The sequence below is a fragment of the Plutella xylostella genome, chromosome 13, assembly GCF_932276165.1.
Source record: "Plutella xylostella chromosome 13, ilPluXylo3.1, whole genome shotgun sequence".
NCBI lineage: Eukaryota > Metazoa > Arthropoda > Insecta > Lepidoptera > Plutellidae > Plutella > Plutella xylostella.
The window spans coordinates 7,599,633-7,611,722 of record NC_063993.1 but is presented as its reverse complement, the minus strand read 5'-3'; the positions used below and the strand labels follow the sequence as shown (position 1 = coordinate 7,611,722).

Genomic DNA, 12,090 nt, shown 5'->3' with positions numbered 1-12,090 from the left:
TTTAGTATGCATTTGTAAAGGCGAGGCGAGAGCAATAAGTTTGAGGCAGCGATTTGCATAGATTGTGGCTTTGTGGCGGAGCGTTGACGGCGCGGCCTGGGTTTGGTGATTTACTTCGCGTTGCGTGGGCGCTGCCCCGATAACACCTGCGTACTTCATGTCATCACCACGTTTCCTGTCATTAGTGAGTTTAGTTAAGTTTTTAACGATAATAATAATAAGTGTAAATTTTACATCGCCGAGGATTACTACGCATACGCGATTAATTGGAGATTTTTATGGAAAAATATTCAACGCAATTAGGTGGTTATTTAACTTAATTCCCGCGTATCTCAATTGCGATCTAAGCGCGGTAGCTTGGAAGGCTGTTATGAGTTTGCGAGTCAAAGAGGTTGCTTTACTAAATTACACTCATTTACCGTCGCAGCAACGTCCACGGCACGTGCAAAATGTTGCTGGCCACTATTAGCAGACATTCCTACGTCGCAATAGGACATATAAATGTGAAAAAACTAGGCTCTGGCGACATAAGGCCGTAGGTATGTGGAGCCGCTCTGTTGATTTCCCATTTATGTCTCGTCCATCCGTAGTGCAAATATCTGTGTTGCTAAGATAATGATTGTAAATACGTCGATTTATACATAGGCATTTACCTAATACTTATTGACATTAATTACACGCCGGTTGAAGTTCTCTCTACCTGCGATTAACTAAGTACCTAGCTAATAGGACTTAATAAGTATTATTTCTTGGACCAATATAATCATGGTTCAGAGTTCTTTGAACACATTTTCTCTCCATTACACAAAGTTATCTATAGACACAAGCGGTCGGAGGTAAAAGCTCAATGGCCCAAAACTAATTGGAACCTCACGAGCTAAACGCTACAACGCTGTAAACATCCAAACTGATATCACAGCTTCTATGAACAATGTAGGCGGTAGGTACGCAATGAAGTTAGTAATTCAGCATAGACGCCAGTTAGTGGGGCTAATGGAAATGCTAGTGGCTGGTAATTAGAAAATAAACGGCTACGACACGACAGCACGATTCGCGCGGAGTTGCGACATCCACAATCATCGCTGGTTTACTATGCGGGTCATTATTACATTATTACTAGCGACAAAGAATCAGACGTTGCGTATTTTTGTCGCTTCTGCTTTATTCTCTCCGCATAAAATTCAGCACCACTCGCTAGCTTAGGCAGATCGCTATTTAGGTAAGTACTTTGATCTGATGATTTTTCGTACGATACGTTCTTTTTACGTCGTCAGTTGTTTTTGACAACGACACGGCAATAAATTACGGACGTCCTCTTCTTACTTACACGATACATGCGTACTGCTGTCGGGATTACAAGAAAGTAGCGATAAATCTTTCAATAACGCGTATGCTTTACCGACTTCCGAGCGATCTCGAAATAAAATGATCCGAATCGTCTGCCTATCGTCATCGGCCAACACTTGGGGACCATGTAACGGAGGATCCTCGGGCAAAATGCCAACAAAAACTGTCTTGCGCTTCACGTTTCCGCTCCTATTTAGCTCCACTCACTCGCATTATCACTTTACACTGCAACTTGTTTCCGAACGCTGCGGCCGAGACACAGACTTTTATTTGTAAAGCAAAATTATATTATCATTTCCAACAGGGGAAACTTGTTTGAGTCGTAAACTTAAACATTACTGATCATGATCATATGAAAATAGAAAATAGAGACGTTAGAGCTGCTATAACTCGTTCCGTATAAGTAGGGCAAATCGATCACGCGTTCATTGGTGAGTGTTGAGCCGAGCCACGAGGACCTTTAAAAGATTTGATCTTTCACCCCATCGCTTGTAACTTCGAACACGCCAGCACAGACAGTTATTGGTATACTAAGCTCCTGTTTTGTTTCTTTAAAAGCATTGTAAACAGTTGCGTATTATCATAAAACACAAACGGTCTTGTAAAGGATGTGATTTGTATTCTTTCGGGAACGCTGTTAACACGTTTCACGAGCCTTACCATTTCTCATTGATTTACAAATTGACACAAAGTTAATATAAGTTTTTTTTTTTATTTATCATCAAAAAATAAGTAGCTGTGAAAATAAAGCCATTAGTTTACGGTAAACCAATAAAAATACATCGACAAATAAGTTTAACGACGCTTAAGGCACACATGCAATAAAGGAGGGAACATGACGTAAGTACAAAGGGTGCAGGCGTCGGACTTGTCAAACGAGAAGTTTTTATCGGGCAGCATGTCGGCTTCGAATAGAAATGAGCCTTGAATAATGCATGGTCCCCCTCGCCCCCTCACGCCCCCCGGGCCCCTCGTGACGAAACTGATTTGTGCGTTAGTGCTGCGTGTTGACAGGTGCACCACGCCAACGACTCTACAACTATTGTTACAATCGACTCATTGCACAAGATTGCCGCTCTATCAGTTCAAACGATAATTGAACCTCGATCTTTGAAGCTGCACAAAAAGCTACTCTAAAGTCGAACAGCAATTAAAGATCCAGGTTCGAGCAAGAAATGCTTACAGCTTACAAGCGAATTAGTTTTATTACCCCAGTTCTGCAGTAAAAGTAAGCTGAGAAATTAACCTGTTGTCAGTTTAAATACTAGGCGAGCAGAACTGGTAGGGGCGTTCAGTAGTTTCACTTCCTGGCCTTATAATCAGCTCTACTGGAGGCATGATCAGTATCTATACGAACATCTCGGGCTCTCGTTTCGCTGCACTTGCTACCATTGAGTAAAACAAGAAAACCAGTGGGTCATCAATAATATATTATGCATGCATAATTAATATTAGTAAGTAAGTACTTGGAGTAGTTACTTATATTTATTTCATCTTAAGAGACAGTATTTAAGCTCAAGAGATGCAAAGGATAGAGAACAAGACTAATTTTATGGGAGATAACGGGGCATTCAGCAGGCGGCGAGTAGGAAGTGGCGAAATGAGCCATTTGTGGCTAAAGCTCTGTTCACCGAGCACTCGGTGGCCAAGACACAGCCATGTTGGGACGTTTGGACGATACGAGTACTAACACGTGTTCTCAAATAGTAGTGTTCATAGTTTATGTAGAAGCTAATCTTACAATCAAATTACATTTGCAATTTAATGCATAGACTCCAAAACCATGCGGATGCTAAAAGCGTAATAAAAATTGGCTTTGATTGTTAAATTTCAATCTTGTATTTATACAGTGATTTATTTTAATGGCGGTGAATTAAATTAACGAAATATACCGGTTTCGAGAAATGCTTGTTTTAAATGCAAGTGAGACCGGTTCCTGCTAGGCACCGACGGCAAAACGACAAAGAAATTAATCAAATACAAACATCTTGATTTATAGATAAAATATGGATAACCCCATTTGACACGAATTTGCTGTAATTTTTGTAACAAATTAAGTTAGTAAGCACCTAATTAATATTATGTAAGTTTTTCTCTACATGAAAATTAAATAGCTCTTCTAAGCGTAACGCCGTGGTGAAATAAAATTAATGTAAGTAAAATAAATAGTTGCCACAATTACCTACAGATAGGTAAGTATATTATGATAATTATTTGGTAAAATGTAAATAAGTATACTGTTCATTTATATAATTATCTATAAGTAAGTGTAAGTAGAAGGCCAACATATAAACTGTAGAAAGAACTGCATTTACTTACATTGAAAACCGAACGTCTGTTTGCCGCCAGGCTCGTTCAATGCAAATACATAACGGTCTTTTGACCCGATGTAAGCAGCAGATGAACACGGCTAAGCTTTGTGAACTTACACTAATACATAATATGTATGTTATTTATTTTAAATGTTATACCTAATTATGTTATTTTTATTTATTATTTTGTATGATATAAAATGTATGTGTTTAGTTTATAATATGGGCCACTGATGCCTGAAATAAATGTTTATTATTATTATTATTTACATGATTTATATATAGGTAGGCAGTAAGATTACTTGCAGACCTGAAAAAATATATACTATATTATTATTAAATATAAACACAAAGCTGTGCTACTAGCAAGAACAGTCTGGATTATGATGATCATCATTAAAGTTTGGAATTATTGATTTCAGAGATAAATACTTACATAAACGTGTTTAATGTTAAAATACATAAAAATTACTTAAGGTATTTTTGTGTAATTAACTTCATGAGCCTTTACACTAATATTTTACCTGTTTTACTACACCCATAAGAAATCTATATTTCGCGCGTAAGCACATTTATTCCTAAGTCTCTGTCTTTAGTGTCATTAACTCGTCACAAATTCTTAATTTTGTCTTGGCTTAGCATTAGCACATACTCTAATATTGTTTTAAAGTTCATGGTCATTATGCCAGGTCTATACCTCTGGGTTCACTGCAAGTGAACGGATATCGTACAACACAATGGTGAGCCGAGTGAGAAAGCTCGCTCAATTTGCTGTTTGCGACATCACGTCCCGACTGAATTTGTATCGATACAGAAAAGGTCAGTGGAGTGAACTCGAATAGTTAGACGCTTTAACCGCAACCAAAAGTTCAATACCAAATGAGAATAGTTGCAATAGAAACATCACTTTAAAATTTATTTGTAGTGCCCCTGTAGATAGGTACATACTAAATTAAACAATATGTTTCATGCATGTTTATTATTTGAACAAAACATTTAAAGTTAACAAAAAACTATGTTGTAGGTTATATTATATTATATGTTGGTTAGGTTATATTATTATCTTATATTATAAATATACATACTGCTAACATTATTTAGGCGAGAGAGAATAACATATAAAAGCAGATATCACAAAAACGTGGAAGAAAATGAGTACAAAACTGCACGAAGATGTAAACGTTTTGATATATTTGATAGGCGCCTATTACATTAACATTCAATAGGAAATTCACACGAAGCAGTTCATAGAAATCGAAATCAATCGTTACGGAGCGAGGTAAGAGAAAAAGTCAATGTTATCTATGAAGTGTGGATACAAGACGAAGCACAATAAGCTGGTCGCCCACGCGGCCGGTGATTCATGCGCCGCTCGTTCCACCACCAACAGCAAAAACATTACCTACTTTTGAATGTTCCCTTTCTCTTTCTACACCTCCGAGCGGCCGACGGCGCCACTTGGCACCACGATAAATCAAAACGAATAATGCTCGAATAAACGAATTTGACAAGTGTTACACTACATTCGATAACAACGCTAATATCTAAACCAACGACTTGAAAGATTAAGTAGCCAATGTTGAAAATGAAGAGTAAATACACAATAAAGCTGTGATTTACTGTGAACTTCTGGGGTGTAAAAATAACGCACATAATAACCCACGGGAGACGGTCGGGCTGTTTATACAAAGCGAAGCAAAATGACCCATAAACGGGTAAACGCAGTAAATTCTCCTCTTAATCTCAATGCTAACGTTGACACATAAAATATCCTTTCACCTTAACAACGTTTTTGGGAAATGATATTAATTGCAAGCAATAAAGAAACTTTATACCTACTGGCAAAGTGAATCTCAAATTTTAAATGAGTCTTAAAACATCATTTATTTTACGTGGGACCTACTGGTGGTTTTTATGAGCTGCGATACATATACCACATAAAACAATGAATTATGTAATTGCCAATGATTAGGTTAAATTAGATACTTATTTTAAGTTAGAAACAGTGAATGCAATAGACGTAGCCGGGCTAAAGCAAGTCAAACTGAACGGTGGCCATGAAGTGCGTAGAGACCGGCGTGACACGTAGAAACAGTGACTCACAGATAGAGTCCGAACATACACACTCTTACTTGTTGGAGAAGGATGCAGGACTTGGAAACCGGTTTGAGATTTCGAGTTTCAATCCGATATGCTCCTGTCTTTGCTAAGTCGCGCTCGAGTAGATCGGCTACACCGTTCACGAAATTTTGTAGACCACCATTTACGTTTTTGTTCACCTTCGAATCTACTTTTTTAACGATGTTTCTGGACTTTTTAAAATTAGTGGCATATCATTAAAATACTATTACGAAGTTGTGCGTAAACTGGCTAGTGGCCATAAATTACAATTGTGGAAGCATTAGCAATTTATTGTTTATGTTATCGGGCAGGTTGTCTAATGAACAATTTCTTTATCAAGGCCTCAAATAGCTGTGTGGAGGTGATGTCACCGTTGCTTTGGTTCTAGTCTCCTCGCCTTATCTTGACGTTGCTGATAAAGCGGTCTTATTACAGCCGCTTGTAGAGATTATGTGCATAGTACAATATTATTGTTTACTTTAAAGTTTTCGTTTTTTTTTTATCCTCAACATTTGGCGATTTGCTCTCTCTTTATCAGTGCAATTTAATTCCTTACATAATGGTAATTTAGAATAATTAAATAACTTTTTAAATGTCAATTAAGTGAATAGATTTCGGATAAATATTTATCTGAGGCAAGCAAGTGTAATACACGTGGTTTGCGTGTTAATATCTTAGTTTTTGCCAACCGGTGTACATTGACCGGCTAAGGAAATTGGTCACTTTTCCCTCGTTTCTAATGCGCTTTGAATATAGCTCATGATCGAACGAAGTCTTGTAAGATCTCGGCTTCATCGAATGTTGAAGAAAGTTAGCACGATAACAGGAATTTTCCGATTGGTTGCGCGGAAATGATCGCGTCGCACCGGTGATTCATATGAGAGATTTTGCCGCCAACATTTGCAAATAGCAAGTTTTTTGCAGTGATTACTTTGTTCTTAGTTAATGATAATCTCTCTACGGTTGATCTGTTTAAACCATTTTCAATCGTAGTGGAAACCTTAGCACTTTCAACAATAAGTGTGTTTAACTTGATTATACACACTGCTTAGTTGAACAATTTTGTATTTTAGATTTGAGCGACCTGAATTTCAATATGTACGAAGAATATTCAGCCTAATTATTATTACAGTAGACCCAAACATTGTTACATAAATTGTAAGTATAATGATAATTTGGCAAGTGGTGAGCTAACATTTAGTTTAAAATGATATTGACGTCATGCCTAGGTGACGTAGAAGATAAACCTAGACAGGAAGCTAACAAGATTAAGCTGAAACTATACTGGTAAAATACACTCACGGGCAATGAAAAGGTACCACTGAGAAAAGCAACAAATTACTTCTAAACGGAAAAAGCTATCTTAATGACGCCTTCTGCATCATTGAAGTACATTTAACAGATATTACCAACAAACAAAGGTAATATTTTGTTCAACTTGTAAATTGATTAAAAAAATTAGGGTTGTTTGGTGTCGGCATTTTGTGAGTGGAACTTTTTCATTGCCCGTGAGTGTATAATCTTTTTGAACCCAGTGACTGAGCTTTTGTGAACTTGTGATCATAATCTTGACATTCAACAAACCATTTTAAAATTTTACGTTGAATAAAATGATATTCTATTCTATTCTGCATACATACTTCATCACGCGTCTAAGAAATTCATATCATATAATGCAAATCATAAAAGCTATGAATATTCGTCGCGCGTGGACGGTGCCTTCGCCATTGTCACTTTGCGATATTATTTCTGACATTATTTCTATTACATTAGTCACTCACATCACATCACATACAAAATACATTTATACGAGGTGATAATAAACATATCACTTGACAATTTCATATTGTACGAAAACCTATTATTACGATATTGTTCTCTTCTACAACGTTTGCGTGAGAAATAAATTTTCCAAGCCTGCGGTTTGAGTCGTTAAAGGCATTAAATTCTCATTGAAAATTAAATTTAATTGGCACTGTTGAAATTAATGATGGTAATTACCTAAATGAGATAGTTTAGATTACGTTTTATGATAAAAAGGCACATACAGTAAATAAATGTAATAGATAGGTGTTAAAAAGACACTAAACGTATACACGTGGAGTAGATCAACCGTGAATGGAAAAACTTACAAAAGGCATTAACAAACGTGTGCTAACATGAACTTTTGTTAACCAGTCCACTTTTGAGGGATTGTATCGAAAGGTAAAGAAAGAGTGAAAAGAGGTGGCTGCGGGCGTATTATAACGGCGGAACAAGTTATATTTATCGTGGGCCAACAATCGTTAAGGCTACTGTTATTACGACAGACGCGCCCGAAGGAAACCGGTTAGACCACTCGGAGAACCGACTCGACTTCGGCAGTGGCTGGATCTTAAACACTGAGACTCAGAGCTCAACCTCACAACACCACAATTAACCAAACATCTTCTCAAACCGATGATCCTATTACTTTCTCTACTTACAAGATAGTTTATTGTAATTGATTTCTTATCAGATGATTACAAACTGTTAACTGGTTAGCACGAAGATGAAGCGTGGCCAATCGTAATCGTAGATAATTTGTAATTGTACCTTTACGCGCCCATCGACATAATATGAATCGAAAATTCGCGATTTTTTTTTCGACTCAAAAACAGTGTTTGAACATCTACTTCTTAAATTCTGGATTTTGATTTAGTTTCATACATTTTGTTCGCAAGTTATCCACAATGTAATTTAATTCGTATTTTGAAGCATTACAGGAAGCGGCCTAGCTATATTTACTTGACGTTGAATCGAATCCATCATCTGTAGCGGCTGCCAAGACAATATTACGAGCCCAAGAGAGCGCCATTCAAATTTGTCACGCTTCCAAACTAGTTTCGTTCTAATTAATGGTACCACTGAGGTTTTTTAATAGCACTTTATTCATTATTTATGACGACGTTAATCCCCAATACCTCCTTTACCTTTTTGTTCAAATGTAAGCTTATAGCTTGCTGCAAATAATTAGAAAGCTGATAAATAGGAATAGGGGTTTATTACTTAGAAATATTGACCTATCAAAAAGTAAGTATCAGACGATACAATGTAGAGAGTCAAATATTAAAAGTGAAATAAATATTATTATGTACTAAATACTTAATTACCAAGTAAAAAACAAAAGAATATTAAGTCATACAGATCCTTCATAGATATAAAATATTCTCAATGGTGCGATAAAGTAGTGATTATCCAATCATTGGCATCAGACACTTATCATCCCACACATGCCGAAATTATCACATGCATTGGTGCCAATAAGAGTTTGATCGATGTCTAATTCGACATGCATTCGTCCAAAAGCCAAGTGGGCTTATCGTTATGCATCTGTGTCAATAATCATACAAAAGGAGAAATCATGCAACTTCCTGCGAAACGAAAGAAATTAGAAGCATCTGAGTAGCCAGCCACTGGAAATTATCAAGTGGCGTGCTGGAAATTGCTGAGCAACTATACGAATTTAGATCCAGGCAATTACTGCCGAAAAATTTTCGCTCCGGGGCATACACCTGCGGTGGCGGGATTCATTCATGAGAGCCACATAATAAAAGCGGGCGATAGGTCGAGAACAATCCGCGACGGATAATAACAGTTGGCTTTTCTTGGAACTGGTACGGTGCGGAGTGCGGAGGCTTCGACGGAGGGAGCCGTGCCGTCTCGCTCTGGCCGGCGGGAGTGAGCGAGAGGCAGGGGGCGGGGCCAGGCTGTGTCACGGAGGTGGCGTGGGCTACGGCTTGCAGGCTGCAGCGGCTGCATACAGTCCACCGCACGCTCTCCTACTTTTCGTTATTATTAACGCACTTCAGAGTTGTCGAGGTCAAGTCAGCGGGTCGAATTCACTTTCAGGAACACTCGTTCAATATATAGAACTCTTATCTTGGTTTGCGATGTAAGTTAAGTAGGTGTATGAGTTATTGTATTCGAAGGAAACAAAAGTACTTAATACAGTTTAAAATGGTATAAAAAGAGTTCATGGTGAAAATAAACCACTTTTAGCAAGGAAAACGTACGATTTCGCGGCACAACCTTCGTCGATTTTATTACACGAGGCGATGCCGCGTCGTTTATAAATCAAACTTTTATGGTTATTTCTAGCGATAAAGTCGACATTTCTAGACTGGCTAGCTCGCTCGTGTAAGTCCACACAAAATGTTGGTCCTTATTGAATAAAACTTGGTAGCTGAGTTATTATCGGCATGCTTACTAAAAATATTTTTTGTTGGTCTGAAATATAATAATTTACCTACTTATTTATATCCAGTTCATCATCATCATTTCATATTTATCGTCGTAGATTGTTTTTTTCTATAGTGGATTTGATTCGTTGCAAGTAGGATTTGTTGGATGGTTTTTAACAACTGACTATCCCTATCCTCAATATGATTATTAATAAAAAATAAACCCAATAAATCAAAAAAAGAATTATCAAAATCGGTCATCACGGAGAATACCAAAAAGGTATTATACCAAAATATCAAGGTGAGCATTCCAAAAAAAATACATACAGACGAAGTCGACTAAAAAGCAAAGTAATCAATGACCACACATAAAATACAAATGATATCGACAATAACACTCTAATAGCAGATGCACAGCACATTCAACAGGTCGCAAAACATGAAAAGTTTCTTCACAACAAAACCGACGCGACGACGGGAGAAATTTCGAGAAGCTATTTCATGTAATTGGCTAATCAATTGAGACTCCCATTTCACTACTAAGTATCTTTCAGGCATTCGGGGAGCAATCGACAACAGTAAATGTGTTGAATTACCTTCATTTATACGAGTCCTTGTGGAGATAGAAGTAGCTTCCTTATTTTGTATTTAATCGGGTTTTATTTTCAAGACAGTTAGTTTATTTGTTTAAGTATAAGGTGAGTTGAGTATGTTTTGGTTTATAGACAAAGATAAAACTATTGGCGGATAAATTGATTAAGTGTTATAGAAAGATATTATATTACAATAAAAATAACTAATGCCAAGGACAAAAATTTAACTTATTTTTTTGAAAAAAAAAATTGTATAAGTAAAACTTAAATAAAAAAATATATGCATTAGGTATTTGCAAGAAAATTTACGAAGGGATATGAAATCGATAATAAATAGTCGGACAATTCAAAAACTTTCCATCAATTAAATGTATTTATAATTCCGTCCTAATAACATTCGCACCAAATGATCGACACAGGTGTTTAAAGAGAGACATTTTCCTTGTTACGTAACAAAAATCTACCAGAGTTTGACGACAAAATACAAAGTGGTTTTTCTGAAACCACTCAGTCTAATTTGTACCGAAATAGTAACTTTATTATTTTCTAGCGGGTGGACGGAAACAATCACTATTTTACAACACAAAATTAGCTGAAACCGCGAAATTGTGGTTGACATTGTTTATCTACGGACTGCACGTGGCACATTCTGACGTTAGTGTCGGGGCCTCACTACATTTGTGCGATATATTATTTATACTTAACATGAACCACAACAACTGTTGAATACTACAATGCAAAATTTCAATTAACATTATAAGCACCAACCTATTTCGTCACACTGCCTGGGGGGGTCACTCTATATGACGAAAACAGAAGTTTAGGAGCGCTGCTGCGCGAGCCACGACTCTATCTCGTTGTATTGAATGTGCCGATTGCACGACAACTTTTGTTCGTTCGTTTTTAGTCAATATAGAGTAGTCTTCCTTTACTTATTTCACGGAAACAGCTATGTACCTCTATAACTACCTATTAGATAAGGAGCAAGGGAGATAACGCGGGTCAACATAATAGCATTAATGGCATCGGCGACCGTGACTTGTGCTCGGCGTAAGACTTTCTTCTGGTTGTTATTTGTTTATTTTTATCTGGTTTGGGATAGTTTGTGTTCTTGTTTATCTATTTATTTATTTAACTCTTTGTTGCACAAATATAGGATATAGGTAAATGTACAAAAGGTGGGCTTAATTTTAGTATTTCATTTTCTACCAGCCAACCTTCTGTTGTTTGTCTTACCGAGGTTCGCGTAATATCCGGCGGAATGCATCGTGTGTGCTGCGATCACCGTTCAAGTAACTTTTCCATTTGTCACTTACCTGAAATAAAAATTGTTTGTAGTTAGAATTGTGTGCGTATTAATATGCATGAAGATTTTCTACAAGTCACCTAACATTATGTGCATTGTACAAAGTAAGTTCTGTAAAAAGTATAGTAATGCTTATGACAAATGGTGACGCACAAAGCCGACCCTAAATTTTATAAGAATAAGACTAGAAAGAAGAGTATAAAAACATT

At 36.9% G+C, this 12,090-nt stretch overlaps 1 protein-coding gene across 4 annotated transcripts in view; it reads right to left on the bottom strand.

The window, feature by feature from the left end:
• Positions 1–12,090, bottom strand: part of LOC105390007 (protein scalloped) — a 47,799-nt gene that overhangs the window by 22,252 nt on the left and 13,457 nt on the right. For 2 of the 4 annotated variants that reach the window (XM_011561219.3, XM_011561218.3), the window contains exon 2: positions 11,812–11,891. The exons of the other annotated variants lie outside the window; for them this stretch is intronic. In XM_011561219.3, the coding sequence (XP_011559521.3) occupies positions 11,812–11,842 (31 nt within the window). In that variant the 5' untranslated portion in view covers positions 11,843–11,891. The remainder of the gene's footprint in view (positions 1–11,811; positions 11,892–12,090) is intronic. 4 annotated transcript variants of the gene reach the window in all.